This window comes from Rattus rattus, chromosome 12 (genome assembly GCF_011064425.1).
Source record: "Rattus rattus isolate New Zealand chromosome 12, Rrattus_CSIRO_v1, whole genome shotgun sequence".
NCBI lineage: Eukaryota > Metazoa > Chordata > Mammalia > Rodentia > Muridae > Rattus > Rattus rattus.
The window spans coordinates 67,429,897-67,447,298 of NC_046165.1; the positions used below are offsets into that span (position 1 = coordinate 67,429,897).

General features: G+C 46.5%; 1 protein-coding gene across 1 annotated transcript in view; it reads left to right on the plus strand.

Moving 5' to 3' along the window:
• Positions 1 to 369: 369 nt before the first annotated feature.
• Positions 370 to 17,402, plus strand: part of Cryl1 (crystallin lambda 1) — a 120,124-nt gene continuing 103,091 nt past the window's right edge. Inside the window, exons 1-2 of the mRNA XM_032918099.1 lie at positions 370 to 488; positions 15,842 to 15,949. Of these exons, the coding sequence (XP_032773990.1) occupies positions 448 to 488; positions 15,842 to 15,949 (149 nt within the window). The 5' untranslated portion in view covers positions 370 to 447. The remainder of the gene's footprint in view (positions 489 to 15,841; positions 15,950 to 17,402) is intronic.

Genomic DNA, 17,402 nt, shown 5'->3' on the forward strand with positions numbered 1-17,402 from the left:
GACCTGGATTTCCAGTGCAGAATAGAATGTAAACTGTGAAACAAAAGTCCTTAAAGTGATAAACTGGTGCTAACGTCTTTAAAGGAACATTTTCTTGAAAGTGTCTCTGGGATGAAGCTTTGGGTCAACCTGGCAGTATCCGCTCCTGGTTTAATGGTTTCCTTTGGTAGAAACTGCTCAGCTCAGATGTGTCTGGTCTTCCCTACTTCCATCCACCTTCCCACGTTCTCACGTTCCCACGTTCCCAGTGGCAATCCTGGCGCCTCTCCCCGAGGGCTCCGCCCCTCCTGCGCCTTGGCGCCTCCCCGGAGCTTGTCAGCCAATGGGGCTACATCACGAGGCTTGAGCACGCCCACCCAGGCACCCAGCCTTAGCTTGGCCCGCGACCCGCTCAGCTTTGCTGGCTCCCTCCGCTAGCGCAGCTGTACGGCCAGGCCCGGATCTGCCATGGCGTCCCCAGCAGCGGGCGGGGTGGTGATCATAGGCAGGTAAAGGTCTCCGTGGCGCCGTGCTGCAATGGCTGGCGCCCTGGCAGCGTCCGGAACGCGGGACCTCCCGCGGGCGGCCGTGGGTGCCTCGGGTGGGCATCAGGTTGTACCTCGCTTCTCCAGGCGCTTCGCACTTGGGCTCCGGAGGTAGCCTGGCAGGAGATAAGGTGGTGGCCTTGGCTTGGCTGAGCAGTGAGGAGAGCCTTAAGTCGGTGTGGGGGTCACTTTTGTCAGCGCAGGCTGGATAGCTCAGAGGTGCAGGGCTACTAGAGGTGCCCGGCATCAAGCACGAATTCTAGCGATAAACCTGCGAAAACTTGTTCTAATGCTTTTGAGACGGAGGTCTCATGTAGCTCATCCTGGCCTCAAAGTTTCTAGGTAGCTGAGGCTATCCTTCAACTCCTGATCTTCTTGCCAAATACTCCTGATTACTGGCATTGCTGGTGTGTGTGTGCCACCACGCCCAGCTTGAAAACAGCTTATTCTTATTAAGAGCGCAGACAAGAGATTTACCCAAGAAATGATAGTAACTGATGGGTATTGGCCTGGGTTGGCAAGGTGGTTCGTTCATATACACCACTGGGCTAGGCTGATAGGTCTCCGGAGGCAGAACTCTTGTCCTCTTAGGGCACTCGCTTTCCTGTGTGAATGCCAAGGCGGGAGGCTGAGTCACTTTAACAGCCCAAGTTCATCTGACACACCAATTTCTGCTCTCATGCTTCCCTTTCTCCCCTTATTGCTTTTTTTGTTTTTAAAATAAGGACATTTAGAACATCTTTCATTGGCTAGCTGTCCAAAATTCTATCAACGTGTTGCAACACATAGTAACTAGTATTGGTTGGTAGCTGTTAAAGGAGTGGATTCACGTTCCCGCTTACACTTTTGGCTACCTGTTGTCCTGCCTGCAGACCAGTCCCAAGTTCAGGCTTTTTCCCTGAGAGGCCTTGGGAGGAAAGTGTCAGAATGCTGTTGCTGTTTTCTCTCTTACAGAGCTGTGGAATTAACTGTACCTTTGTCCTTTCCCGTGGATGCCTGCGGTTGAATGGTCAAGAAATATCAAAAAGTGCACTTTGCCCCTGTGGTGAATTGTGCTGCCTCGCCTTTTGGGAGAGCCACTGGTGTCAAGGGCTAGGTTTTGCAGATCTCTGTTGGGAAGTAGTTCGCTGCCTGCACCTGACAGGCGTCAAGTGGGATTTTGACTGAATTCTGCGTTCATCTGGCTGTGGGTGGTTCATAGTCTCCCAAGGAGAGAGACTCAACAGAAAGTTATTTCTGAGTTCATGCACAGGGAAGTAGAGGGGGCTGGGACATCTTAAGGACCACAGGATGACCTGGGACCATTGTCTTCTAATGTGAAAGTTCTGTTTTCTGCTTACTCCCCTCCCCCATCCTTCTTCCTCACCTGCCTGTTCAGCTGCCATTCATCTACCTATCTATACTATATCTGCTATCTTGTACCATTTCTGTCCTCTCTACCACTCACCGTCTCTATCTTTCAGGGCCCCATGGGCGACTCACAGGAGCATCCATTAAACAGATGGCGCCCAGAATGTAAATCAATTCCTTAATACCTGGACAAAGCGCTTGGCAAGGCTGCACACCTGTAGCCCTAGGGAGGTGGAGACATGATCTCAAGTTCCAGGCCAACCTGGGCAAAAGTCTCAAACAAAACCAAAAACAACACAGAAATAGACCTGGCAGTGATCCACTGTTTTCCTTTGAAAGAAGTTAGATAAGTTTTTTTAAAAAAAGTGTGTGTGTGTGTGTAGGTGTGTAGGTGTGTGTAGGTAGGTATGTATGTACATATGTATGTAGTCTGAGTAGAGATCAAAGAACAACTCTGTGGAGTTGGTTTTCCCCATACCCTTATGTGGGGTCTGGGGTTAAACCAGATTGGGTCCGTAGGTTTGCATGGTAAGAACCTTTACACCCCAGGCCTCTCCCTGGGCTTCCCTTTCTCTTTCCTTCCTCTATCCTGCCCCTTCCTCCCTTTCTTTCCCTTTTCCTTGAAGCGTGGGGATTAAACTCAGGGCCCTACGAGTGTGGGTAAGTTCTTTATTGACCTATACCCTATGTCCTTTTTACCCTATCTGATCTAGGACCTTACTATGTAGCCTAGGCTGGCCCCGATCTCCTGGTTCTTCTGCCTCGGCCCTGTAAGTGGTGCCATACGGTGTGTGTGTGGGGGGCCAAGTTCATGTAGCCCAAGCTGGACCCTGATGCAGGATGTTTAATCTTACCCGTGAATGCCAAGATTTGTTATTTACTGAAAAAGCTGTTTCTAGCTGTGGTGTGGCACAGCCTTAGCACACAGCTTTAGTCCCTCTGTATCCTTACAGTCACACCCTTACTACATGCCTTTAACCCCGAACAACAGAGGTAAGTAGTTTGTAGAAGGAGGCACCCACGTTTGAAATCGATGTCTAATTGAGTGGCAGACAGTGATGGATCAGAGAAAGGTCTGACAGACTAGGATATGCTCAGACTCTCCTGAGAAAGGAAAGGGAAGCCACTGGAGGGGCAGTGTCATAAAGGGAGGAGGCAGTTTTAGGAAGAGAGTTTTAAAAAAAAAAGTTTGAAGAGAGAACAAGCTAGATATAGATGAAGACAGAATGAGTTAGATTAGAACAGATTGCCGGAGTCAGCTGAAGGCCAAGCAGAGTAATTAAGGAGAAACTGAGAGAGAAGCCAGATGGAATCAGCCCGGAGAGGAGTTTGAGCTAGAACAGCTGAGTGGAACCAGCTAATCAGAGCTCAGAGAGAACTAGGAAGGGGTGAGCTTATTCAGCAGTAAGTCTCAGAGGCTGGAAACTTTCTAGGCCTGGAGTAGCTAGAAGCTTCCAGGACTAGGCTGAGGTTAGCAAATGGAGGTAGCAAACCTCGGAGACAATTACAGCAGGGAATAAAAGTTACTGTTCTAGGACTCAGACTCCGGTGTCCATGACGATGACCTTGAACTTCTTGTCCTTCTGCCTCAGTCTCTCCCCAATGCCCCCTCAGTGTTGGGATTACAGAACATACCCATCTGGAAATTTGGCCTTGATTTAATTGTTTTCTATTGCTCTTGCTACCAAGGCTACTTTTCCTTAGGACCATTTAACCCTATGAGCTTCTGGGCAGGCTGTTTTAAAATGGCAGGAAAGACTAGACTTTTGGGAATTAAGGATGGAGGGGGAAAAAAAATCCAAAATAACCAAAGTCAGTGGTCTGAGGCTGTAGGATCGAAAGACGGAGAACCAGGAAGTGACAACTCTGGTAACTGGAATAGAGATGTGGGCAGACGGGCATTTGAGTGGTGTTCCCAGGCTGTCACTTCGTCACGTGACCTTTGCACAACCGGGATCGCAGTGCTGAGGTCATTTGCACACTCTTCTGTGTTGGTAAACCTAGACTGGAGCTTGTTTAGGGCAGCTGTCTGGGGAGGGTGTGGTGGGATGGGTATGAGCATGGAGGGCAGGGTTTAAAGCACTGCATCTCCTGGTGCTGGACCTGCCTTTTCTCGTACCTTCTTTTCACCAGAGGTAGGATTTACCTCAGCTCGGGGTTGGTCTTCTCTAAGATAAAATTGGCTTCTGGAAGCTTCCCCCACGTGCTGATATTGTGCTGCCCACATTTACACTTTAATCCATATCTATTCTCCCTGGTCCCAGGCAACAGATGTTTAAATGTTTCCCATAGAGATCACCCCACATATGTGAAGGCCTTGGAGGATGTTGTTTGATATCTGTCTTCGTTAGGGTTTCTATTACTGTGAAGAAACACCATAACTCTTAGGGAAGAAAGGGTTCATTTCTGTTTACACTTCCAGGTGGTAGCCCATCACTGAGGGAAGTCAAGGAACTCAAACAGGGCAGGAACCTGGAGGCAGGAGCTGATGCAGAGGCCATGGAGGGGTGCTGCTGACTGGCTTGCTCCTTATGGTTTGCTCAGCCTCTTTTCTTATTCAACCCAGGACCACCAGCCTAGGGATGGCACCGCCCATAATGGACTGGGCCTTCCTATTTCATTCACCAGTTGAGAAAATGACCCACAGCTGGCCTACAGCCAGGTCTTCTGGAGATATTTTCTCAGTGGAGGCTCCCTCTCTGATGACTCCAGCTTGTGTCAAGTTGACATAAAACTAGCCAGTACAATATTAAACAGGAGATTTATACTCTAGAATCTTCCTCTTTAGTAAGATTCCAGAAGTTTGCTTTGGGGCAATTGTAATTTTAATATAACATTTTATGGATTATTTGAGAATTTGATAAAATGTATTTTGATCATATTTACCCTCTACTCCACACCTCCCAATATTGTGACTTTTTGGACTGCTCATATATACTCATGGATATAAAACCATCCATGAGCAGGTAGTTAATGTCCCAGGGGCCCTACTTCTAAAGAAAACTAACTTTTCCCTCTGCCAGAAGCCACCAACAATCAACAGGTCCTCAGTAGGAGTTGGGGGGCTCTTTTTTTTTTTTAAGGGTTTTCTATTGGTTATTTTATTTACATTTCAAATGTTATCTCCCTGGTTTCCCCTCCACAACCACCCACCTCTACTTTCTCCCCCCTCCCCCTGCCTCTATGAGGGTGATCCCCCAACCCATCCACCCACTCCTGCCTCACTGCCCTAGCACTGGGGCATTGAGCTTCATAGGACCGAGGGCCTTTCCTCATTGGTGCCAGATAAGGCCATGCTCTGTTACATATGCGGCTGGAGCCATGGTTCACTCCATGTGTACTCTTTGGTTGGTGGTTTAGTCCCTGGGAGCTCTCGGGCGGGGGTCTGGTGAGTTGATACTGTTGTTCTTCCTATGGGGTTGCAGTCCCCTTCAGCTCCTTTAGTCCTTCCCCTAACTCTTCCACTGGGGTCCCCATGCTCAGTTCGATAGTTGGCTGCGAGCATCCGCATCTGTATTTGTCAGGCTCTGGCAGAGCCTCTCAGGGGACAGCCATACCAGGATCATGTCAGCAAGTGCTTCTTGGCATCAGCAATAGTGAGGGGGTTTGGTGTCTGCACATGGGATGGATTCCTAGGTGGGGCAGTCTCTGGATGGCCTTTCCTTCAGGCTCTGCTCCACTTTTTGTCCCTGCATTTCCAGATTATTTTGCTCCCCATTCTAAGTAGGTCTGAAGCATCCATTCTTTCTTCTTCCTTCTTCTTGAGCTTCATGTGGTCTGTGAGTTGTATCATGGGTATTCTGAGCTTTTGTGCTAATATGGAGTGGGGGCTCTTAAGTTGCATTTTTTTTAAATATAAAACTCTTTGAGACAGATTATTTTCTTCAAAGTGTTGTCCCGAGTACTTCCTGAAAAATGTCTGTTAATTCTTCCACACACAGAGGACCAGTCATAGAGATACACGTGCTCTGCCTCTGAGTCAGTGACAGCGCTAATGCGCCCCTCCTAGGAAACATTTAATAATAGCCAACTTCATGCAGCTCAGTTAAATTAGGAGCTTAGGGGCAGCTTGTCCTCACCAAGAGGTAGCTGTAAATAGATAGAGAAATTTAAAAGTAGCTAGAGTTAGGTTTGGTGGTGCCTGGAATCCTAGCACCCAGGGGGCTGAGGCAGAAGGATTGCTGTTAAGTTTGAGGCCATCCATGGCTGCATAAGACATATCTTTAGGAAGAAAGAAAAGAAAGAAAAAAAGAAAAGAAAGAATAGATAAATAAAATAATAAAACAGACCCAGAGTGACTATTCAAATCTGGCAGGCATTAGTGGTAAAGCTATAATAGGACCGACTTTGCCACTCGAGTCTTCCCTGATGCTCTGCTGCTGTGTCCCAAGGTAACTTTTGTGATAGATTTAGGAATTTTGAAACTTTAAGATGCATCAAATGGGAAGGACTTGCATTTCTTCCTCTCTGGGCTCTTGTCGTATGGATTCCAGGTGTCTCCGAGGTTCAGTTAGAGTTAGAGGGTGGTAGAGCCCTTACGGACAGGGAGGTAGTTAATTACATAGCAATCGGGATGACAAAGCAGAGAGGACAGGCAGGAGCTTCCCAGCCGCGGGTGCCGGGTGCCGGGTGCCGTTGGAGTGACCAGGGTCATTGTGTACTACAAATGCAAGCCGTGCCGAGAAACTGAATGTTGTAGTAGTCGCCTCAAAGAAATGGAAGAGGACTGGAGAGATGGTTCAGATTATTAAGAACACTGGTTGCTTTCCCAGAGGGCTTGGGATTCAATTCCCAGGACGTACATGGCGGCTCACAAACACCTGTAATTCCAGTTCCAGAGAGTCCAGAGCCCGCCTCTGGCCTCCTCAGACACTTCACACACTTGCACATGCATGCATGCACGTACACACACACACACACACACACACACACACACACCCAACCCAAACACGTAAAATATAATAATAAAAATAAATATGATATGTTGTTAAGTGAGGCACTGTAGTGCACCCCCTTAATCCCAACACCCATAATGCTTCAGCAGAAAGTGAGATTGTGGCCTAAACAAAATAAACACAAACAACAAAAGCGGTTCTTGTTCTGTTGGAGAAATGGTTCAGTAACAGGTACAGCAATTGCCCAGTGTACAGGGAGCCTTGTGTTTGCTCCTCAGCACTGGCCAGCAGCGATAATAAACAACATCGAACAGGACCAGCCCCCTCCCAACAGCTTTGAAATGCAGTCCAGGCTGAAGGAGTTTGCTGGACAGTGGCCTCCTCTCTCTTAGTCTTTGACCTTTACTTTTATAGATCCAGGGAGAGAACACCCCCTTCTGTATGGGTGTAGCTGGCAGCACGGCCTGCTCCTCTGCCTGTGTCTGCAGCCCACCATTCCTCTGTCCGTCCTTCTCATTGTCACAGTGTGTCAGCACAGGAGTCTGAGACCACACCGCTCTATGGTTGTGGTTTGATCAGCATGGGGTGAGGTACAGATTGGATGGGCACTCAACAGGCTCTTCCTAAATTGAAACATGAAAGGGAATTTTCCCTTTTCTTTTTCTTTCCTTTTTTAGCCTTTCGTCAGTTTTTTTTTTCTTTTTGAGACTGTATCTTCTGTAGGTTCGGCTGCCCTTGGACTTCTAAGCCTCCTGACTCTATCTGCTACTTCCTAAGGACTAGAGTTTGAGGCATGCAATACCATATCTAAGCTCTGATAAGTTCTTGGCTTCTGTTGGTTTGTTTGTTTTTTAAACCCACCAGGTCTAGTGGGTTACTCCTGGAATTTTAGCGGTCAGGGGGCAGAGACAGGAGGATCAAGAGTTGAAACGTGGCTTGGACCAGATCGAGAGTTCCAGGCCTGCCTGGGCTGAGTTATCACAGAGTGATTTCATTACTGGAATCCCCACAGTGGCACTACAGCCAGGAGGTAGACCACATCTGAGGCGTCTTTTGTGGTTAAATAAGTCACCGTTCTGATAAACATAACATAACTGTTCAACAGTTTAAGACTTTCTGTTTATAGGTCAGTGGACGTTCAAAACAGCCCTCAACTGGCCAGCCATTAGCTAAAGGCCTTTGAGAGGGCTGGGTTACAGGCAGGAGGCCTGTTTAAAGAAGAGAAATAAATCTTCAGCCTAAGACCCTTCTCTTCAAAGCCTGGCTTGCCATTGAATGGGTTTCCTTTTTCTTTATGTTTTAGAACAACTCAGTCGAACAGAACTTTGCACAAAGATGAGATGTTCTCTACATAGTTGATCCCAACTGGTAACTACCCTGCCTCACAGGATACCAAGCATCTGATGCTCAAATTTCTTACATGATACAGTGGAGTATTTGCATAGAACCTATGCACTTCATACTTTAGTCATTGCCTGACAACTAATGGGCTAGCGACACAGCTGAGGAAGCTTTTCTAGAAATTTCTATTATTGTAAAGCTTGGGATTCTTGACTTGGCTGCAGAAAAGAATTTTGGGGCCAGTCAGTAAGAAGCAGAGTTGGAATTTATTAAGCGAGATTTTAATATAGAGTTAAGGCCTAGGAAAAGTACATGAGGTGAGCTTCTGAAAAGAAAGGGGTGCTTACATGTCTTTATAATAACATGTGAGATTTTGGTGGCTTCTGGCTTTCCCCGGCAGCAGATGGGAACAAGTATAGGGACCTACAGCCAGACATGCAGAGAGTGAGAGACCTGGGGACACGCGGCCCTAAACAAGATGTCATCATCAAATCTCTCCCCTCAAGACTAAGGGAATCCGCAGAAGAGAAGGCAGAAAGGGTGTAAGAGACGGAGGGGATGGAGGACATCGAGAACAAGGGCTCCTAAACGGACATGATCAAAGCTCATGTGAAGTCACAGAGACTGAGGCCACATGCCCAGGGCCTCTGTGTATATATTTAGTGTTTGTGTGGGATCCCTGAGTGTGGGAACAAGCGGGTCTGTGCTTTGCCTGTGGCTTGTTTCCTTCTGTTTGTTTTGTACAATTCTGATGTGCTTTATCTTATTATATTTTATTTTATTATATAAAAAAAAGATTCTGGTGGCTTCGGAAAATACATCTCAAAGGGTTGCTAATGAACTTCAGTGAGATCGCAGGGCAGTTTCTGAGGTACATTAGAAAGAATTACAGCTAATAAACTAAAACTATAGGCCACAAGAGCTGAGAGCTAGGGGTTGGGGATTTAGCTCAGTGGTAGGGCGCTTGCCTAGCAAGTGCAAGGCCCTGGGTTCGGTCCCCAGCTCTGAAAAAAAGAAAAGAAAAGAAAAAAAAGAAAGAGCTGAGAGCTAATGCATGCTTTATACGGACTTTTGACATTCCCAGACATTTATATTTTATATGTGGGAGTAAGGCCGTATACTCTTAGTCCTTAAATATACTTTTTGCTGTTTTAACATTCTTCTTAAGAAACCTTTGTATAAAAGGAATATTTTGGGGGCTGGAGAGATGGCTAAAAGCACTGGCTGCTCTTTTAGAGGTCCTGAGTTCAATTTCCAGCAACACATGGTGGCTCATAATGGGATCTGATGCCTTCTTCTGGTGCATCTGAAGACAATGACCGTGTACTTGTATTAAACAAATCTTTAAAAAAAGAAAGAAGAAAGGAATATTGTCTGTGCGCAAAGACACTTCACAGCAGATGTTGTTGTTGATTCATAGCTGGTGAAAGACTTAAGCCAGATTCTGGTCAAGGAGTCCATTCCCTTCCCATGTCCCCCAATTTTCCCCATCTTTATGCCTTACTCATTATAGCATAAATGGCATGTAAATGCTTGTTTACTGTTTAGGGAGCAATGACCAAGGAAGTGTTCAGGACAAATGCAAGTTCTCCCAGTGTCTGACCTGTGGAGAGTCGTCTGTCCAATCACGCTGTCCAACCTGGTAGACGTGGACATCGAATACTTGAACTGTGTTCCATTCTGCTCACCAACGGAACTTTAACATTTACTTGACTGTAATCTAAGTTTTAACAGCTACACGTGGCTAAAGTCTCACATATTGCTCAGTGCCCTTCTAGAGCTCTATGAGTTTGATTAAACTTTGTAAATATACAATACAACACATCTTATCTTAATTATAGATGATTCTGATAATGTAGAGCATGGAATCAGACCTCCCACAGCTGAGATACTGCCAGATATATACCCACTTAACCCTTCCGTTCCTGAGAAATTGGTTGTTATATCCAGAGGCTCCTTTTGCCTTGCCCGTCCCTGGCAGACTCCTCTTGACACCAGACCCCTAAGACTGCCCTTGCCTTGATCCACATCCCCATTTATCCAGCTAAACCCAATGACTTGAGTGTCAGCCCAAATCTGAACCTGACCAGTGGCTCGTGAACACAGATGTGCTGTCTTCTCCTTTGGTTGTCATCTCTCTATACATCTATTACTATCTATATATCTGCCATCTATATATTCATTATCTATCTATCCATCATGTATATATCTATTACTATTATCTATCCATCATCTATCATCTGTCTATTATCTATCATCCATCCATCCATCCATCCATCCATCCATCCATCCATCCATCCATCTTCCGGCTATCTAGAGCACTTGCTCATGCTACAGGGCATATGTGGTTGTCAGACAGTTCTCAGCAGTCAGTCCTCTTCTGCCACCTTAAGGGATCTAGGATTGAGCTCAGGTGGGCAGGTATGTGTATAACCACTTGTACTTGCCGAGTTATCTGGCCAGGCCAGCACGTCCCTACCACTGTTGGAACATTCTGCTGGTTACATAACCAGGCCAGCCAGGGATCATGAGACCCTATCTCAACAAACAAACAAGAACAAAAAAGAAAGAAAGTTGGACTGTCCCAAAGCCCAAACCTTTGCCTTCTGGGTCACCCATCACTTTCCCAGGGATCTCATCAGTCTCATTCTCAGAAATGCCCACATCGATATCTTGGGCCAGGCCTTGACTCTGACCCTAGTTCCTATCCAGTTGTGTGTAGCCCTATACCTTTTTTTTTTTTTTTTTCGGAGCTGGGGACCGAACCCAGGGCCTTGCGCTTGCTACGCAAGCGCTCTACCACTGAGCTAAATCCCCAACCCCCTATACCTCTTTAATGTCTGCTCCCCGCTTAAAACTATGCTGCACCGAACTCCTAATTGCTTCCTAAAGTCTTCACCTACAGAGTTAACAACATCTCACTCTTTCTTGGAACATAATTTGGCATTGGTTCTTTTCCCCCCACATCATATGGGTCAGCAATTATTAAGACATAAATCAAGAACCCAGTTGTCCACTTTTCTTCCTCCTGCCACCCTTGTCCACTTACCACCATGTCCTGTCACAGACTCTGCACTCTTTACTCCCGTGTTTGCCCAAGTACAGACATTTCATGACTGTGACAGGGTTATGTTGATAAACCCATCTTAAGGTGAACATGTCGGGAGTGGAAAATGCCCTAAATACAACGATCCATCTACAAATCCCAGTTCATGGTCCTAGCACACAGCGGAGCGTCTAGTGTCCACGGTGATCTCAGTGCTGACTGGGAGCTGCAGTTGCTGCCTAGCATATATGTGTGTGTGTGTGTGTGTGTGTGAGAGAGAGAGAGAGAGAGAGAGAGAGAGACAGAGACACAGAGACACACAGAGAGAGACAGAGACAGAGAGAGACAGAGACAGAGAGACAGAGACTGAGACAGGGGGGGTGTGGGGGAGGGATGGAGTGCTCCAGGATCTTCCTGTATAACAAAGAATACCTTTAAAATCAAATCAAATTCCTTTTGACAACCTCCCAAGTGCTGGTATTCATCAACCATGCCCAGATCCAGATTGCTCCTTTTAAATGTTTGAAACCAGTCCGTTCATGTCTGTAATCTAAAACCTTTCATTAGCTACCTATCACACCTAGATTAAAAGCTTAGAGTCTGCTGTGACCTCTGAGGCACTCTGTATGTAATGAGATCACCCCTCTGCCCTCTACTCTCTGCCCTCATCCTCTGCCTCCCTTTCCTAACACCTCTGTGCTAGTGGTGCCGACCTGTCCACCTGGACCTGCAAACATTCTCCAACTCTTCCAGACACCTTCAGGTTTGTTCCTCGCCTCCAGCAACTCCCTCGTAGTGGCTGATGGTGCTTTCAGATTTCCACTGTCTCCCTGTCCCGACCACTTCCTACTCAAGGTCCTTCTTCCGGCTACTTCCTCTTTCTCAGCACTTCCGTTAGTTGGCCGTCTTCCGCCCACTGTAAGCTCAGGAGCTGGAACGGTGCCTAGCATACAGCTGGCATTGCAGGCATTCTGTGTATTTCCAGCAATCTGCTGTTGCTCCTGTGTTAACCCCATAGGAAGTGCCACTGACCTTTATCCAGAGTTTGTCACTAGCGTATGTCAGCTTTTTGTCCTTGTTGTCAACAACGAACACTTATCAGGCTCTACTGTACATTGTGCCAAGATTACAAAGGTTCCCAGAGCATGGAGTTCACCCCTTCAAACAAGCTAAAACAGTCTTTCCACTTTTCCCCTGCTTCCCTGCACAAAGCTAACAGAAACATTATCCGCATGCTGAGATAAGTACCAGAAAGATCCAGGTGCCATCCAGTGAACTTCCCAGTCCTTGGGATTAAGAAGGAGCAAGGTCCTGCTTGGGCGGGTCCTTCTCTTTTAGGCATTGTCAGCTTCTCTCATGCGGGCCCACACATGAAAGATCATCCACAATGGAGCTTGCCTAGACTCTGTCCCTTGGGGAGACTGTCTTGACACTTCTGTGTCCTTGGGATCCATATCTGGGGATTTAACCAAACATGGACTGAAAATAACTGACAGGAATGTGCCTGGCTTCGTGCATGCAGACTTTTCCTGAGGTTCCGAACTTACCGGTCTCCACCGCTTTGGGGTTGAGTGACTCTTTCACAGGGGTTGCCTAAGACCATCAGAAAACACAGATATTTACCTTATAACTTATACAGTTGCAAAATTATACTTACGAAGTAGCAATTAAATAATTTTATGGTTGGGTCACCACAGCATGGGGAACTGTATTAAAGGGTGGCAGCGTTAGGAATGTGAACAATGTATTTTCATTGTTAGTTGTGCAAGTTGTTTAAAGATGATCCAGGTGGGAACCTCAGAGGTAGGAGGAAGGTTCTGAGCAAACGCTGTGCTATTTTAGGTAATGAACCCACTAGGACAGGGGCAGGAAGGCCTGCAGCCAATTCCTCACCTATGCCGAGGGGGCCACGACTTTCGTTGTTTCTGTACCAACGCCTCTAGGTTGTGACTGTTTCTGAGTCATTCCTTGTTCTTGGTGACCTTGACAGTTTTGAAGGACACCTGGCAAGAAATGGAGTTCTGTTTATTCTCCTATACTTTGCTCCTGACTAGACTGAGGCCTCGGGGGAAGCGCTCAGAGGTCAGGGGCCAATCTCATCGCAGTATATCAGGGGAGTGAACAGTCAGCATGACTCAACGCAATTGATAGTGACCTTGAACACCTGCTGAGGTCGTGTTTGCCAGGTTTCTCCAAGGCTGAATTACTCCCCGTTTCCTGCCTTTCTGTACTTTTGAGAGTGGCTCTGCTTAAACTACATTTTGGGGTAGATGGAGGGTGTATTAGTCAGAGTTCAGATCTGATAGAATGAATATATATATATATATATATGTATCTCAAATGAATATACATTATATTGTGTATATATTGTATATTATATATGGAAATATATATTATCTAATATAGCTATATAGTTTTTTAGAGTGGCTTATGGGCTGAGGTCCAGCTAGTCCAACAATGGCTGTCTCCCAGTGCAACATCCAAGAGTCTAGTTGTTGTTTGTCCACGAGGCTGGCTGTCTCAGCTGGTCTTCAGTACGCACCAGGATCCTGAAGAAGTAGGCTCTAATGCCAGCGAAGGAATGGGCTTAGCAGTGAGTAGTAAGGGCAAGCAGGCAAAGAGCCAATGCCTCCTTTTCCCGTGTCCTTTGTTTGGGCTGCCAGCAGAAGGGGCACCAAGATTAAAGGTGGATTTTCCCACCTCCGAGGTCGGGATGAAAGGTGGGTGTTCCCACTTGAAGTGATTCAAGTAAGGGAAGGTCCTCACAGGCGTACCCAGTTGCTTGGGTTTCAGTTATTTTAGATAAATTCAAGTTGACAACCAAGAGCAGTCCTCAAAGAGTGAGACCACATTTCTCTAAGAATGGTATGGCTGCATAAAATTATTGGAATTCTTCTGCGGGGTAATTTTATTTATTCATTTCTATGTAGTGAAAATTGGATTTTATTGGCTCTGCTACTGAGCACTCTGTAAATCGTTGTGTGTCCCTTTGATGTGCCAGGCCTGGCAGGCATCACCTTCAGCACTTCCTGGCTTTCTGGTGCTGTAGAATGCTCCAGGGTCATCTTTTATCCAGCTTGCTCAGTTCTAGAACTATCCGTTTCTCCAAAGCTTCCTTTGATTGGATAATGGGATTAGAAGCCAGTTTGGACCCTGGGAATGTTCTGGACTTTCTTTGGATACATATCTTACCCTGTATGTAGTCCATGCTGGCTCTGAACTCAGGACTCTTCTTTCTTGAACCCCTACCTCTGGGATAAGAGGTTTGTTATATGTGTGCCATGCTCCCAGATGTGCTTTATAACTTTGAGTCCTTTGGAAACTGAATTTTTGTCCTTTTGTCTTCTACAATAAGTCTGTAAGAGCGGGTAAAATGCAGGGTACATTGGCTCTGGCCTAATCTCACCTGGCAGAGTGAAGCCCAGCACAGAAGAAATTGGGGCTTTGCTCTTCAGCACGGTTTAAACTGGGGTAGTGGCGCACGCCTGAAGTCCCAGTGTTCCAGAGGTAGAAGCCAAGGAATCAGTTCAAGGTTTTCTTCAGCTCTCTGGCCAGCCTGGGTTATTACAGGAGACCTTGTCTGGAAGCAGGAAAAATCAAAGTTAGACCTTGGGGGTTTCCCTTTTTAGGGAAGCTCACACGCATGCTCTCTGGTGTGTCTTTCTTAACCCACATGCTTAGAGTGCATATTAAAAATGTCTTATAAAAGCTTGAGGGATTAGGGATTTAGCTCAGTGGTAGAGTGCTTGCCTAGCAAGTGCAAGGCCCTGGGTTTGGTCCCCAGCTCCGAAAAAAAGAAAAGAAGAGAAAAAAAAAAGCTCGACTTTTCTTTATAAAAACAAGACAAAAACCTAAAAAAAAGAATAAGGGCTCTTGAGTCAGACTCTTGGCCTCATCTCCTAGACATAGCACAAGCATCGAGCCTGGATCTAATCCCTTGATGCCGTCCTTTTCTCAAGTATAAAAGAGGAATTGATGGCATCTACTTCCTAGGGTTATTGTAAAGACTAACAGAGATGAGACCTGCAAAGTGTCTAATAATGTTGGGCACTTATTCCATGATCAAATGTGATGATGGTGGTAGCCATTATCCTGAGGGTGGATAGGGAAGATGCAGTTGTCCCTCGGTATTCCAGAGTGAAGGGTTCTAAGGTCCCCAGAGGGTATCCACATAGATGTTCAAGTCTCTTATGTAAATAAAAGTGGTAGCATTTGCAGAGGTGACACACATCTTCCTTTTAGATTTCTTGTGCCACCAACCCAACATAAGGGCGTTGTAAACAGGTGCCACACCGTACCATTTAAAAAAATTATGAGGAACATCTCTGTGTACAATACAGACGTCGGCTTTGCCCCTGCATGTGTCCAGTACAGGTGGAAGCAGGCAATGGTTTAAGAGATAACATTGTCAAGATGCAAACTTTTCAGATATTTATTAAATGTTGTAAGAGTGGGACCTTGTGGCAGGGCGGTGGCGGTGCACACCTTTGGTCCCAACACTCGGGAGGCGGGGCCAGGTAGATCTCTGAGCTCGGGGACAGCCTGGTCTATGGGATGAGTGAGTTACAGGACAGCCAGGGCTACATAGAGAAACTCTTGTTGTGTAATTTTTATTGCTGCGTTATGAACATGAAGAGCGATTGGAGGAATTAATGACCTGCATCCTGTCTGGTTTTTCCCCCTAGTGGACTCATTGGCCGGAGCTGGGCTATGCTGTTTGCCAGTGGAGGCTTCAAGGTGAAACTCTACGACATTGAGCAGCAGCAGATAACCAACGCCCTGGAAAGCATCAGGTAGGCCTGGTCCACACGTCTGCAGGGAGCGGTAGCCCTGCTCTCCTCACTTCTTCTCGTTCATCCCACCCTCCCAGCTGTGACTGCAATTGCCCATTGTTTTCATGGAGCCTTTGCAGTATCTCTGAAACAGTAAAAGCCAGGTTTAAGGTTCTCTGGCACAGAACATGGATCTAGACCTGTGAAGGGCTCTATTGTGAAGAGAGCCTTACACTGGCCAGTGAGGGAGGACTGGAGGAACCAATGTGAATGTTAGCCTTCAATCTCCTGTGGAGGCTCGGTAGATATTTAAATGTCTGTCAGGGTGGCAGTTATGCTGGCAGCCCTAGATTTAAGCTTTTAGAGAAGCGTTAGACTCATTGCAAAACTGGGCTGCTGCTTATATACCCCGGACTTCCCAAAAGTCAGTGCTTCCCACCTTCAACATTCCCCTCCCACTGGTAATTTGTTACAATAGATCAGACTACCTGGATACATCAGTGTCACCCAGAGTCACTGGCTGACATTGAGGTTCTGTCCTGGTGATGTGTCTTCTGTCTGTGCTCTCATGTGGATGTGTCCACTGTTAACGGACCATACCAAATAGCTCTGATGCCTGAAAATGCTCTGTGCTCCGCCTGTTCATCACCCCTTCCTGGCAACCACTGACATTTTCTGTGTCTATAATTAGTCTCTTTTGAGGCTGTTGTATAGGGGCTCGGGGGGAGTTTGTAGCTTTTCCCAAACGGCAGTCCTTAGCAGTGTGCATCTAAGCATCCTCCACGTCTTAATGGCCTTCCACATCTTAACACTGAATGAAGGAAAGTCCGAAGAGTGACAGATGAACTGTTAATTCATTCCTGGAAGCGAGTTTTAGGAAATATAAATAAAGATGCTATAAAACATTCTCCACGTGTGGACTAGTGTAGACACGCTTCGTTCAGCTCCTTAGAACAAACACCAAAGATCATGACTTCCTGGACTAAATGGCAAAAATCCATTTGGCTTTATAACGAGCCACGGTACTAAGTTACGGAGTGGCTGCGCTCTTGCACTCTTCCCAGGGACAGGTTGGGGTTCTTGGCGCTCTGAACCCCTGGCAGCATTAAGTCCAGCCAGTGTTCTGGGTCCTAGCGAGTCGCAATATGCGTCTGATGGTGTCATCTTGGTTTTGTCTGCTGAGGGCATGTGACACAGGTCAACTTTCCCCATGACTTTTCGCCATTTGTATATTCCAGTCCTTCCTTTGGTGCTCAGGCCTGAATCCAAGGTCCTGTATGTGTGAGCGTGAGCTGCTCGCCTAAAAACATGTTTCTGGTTAACGGGCGAACCCTAAAGATTTTTATTTGTGGTGCCTCCCAGGTGCATACTAATTCTTGCTCAAAATCCCGTGTAAAGACTTTGTAACGTGACTTTTCAGAGAATATTTAACTACATTAGTACATTTCTCCTCACCAGAACCTACAGATGCCCA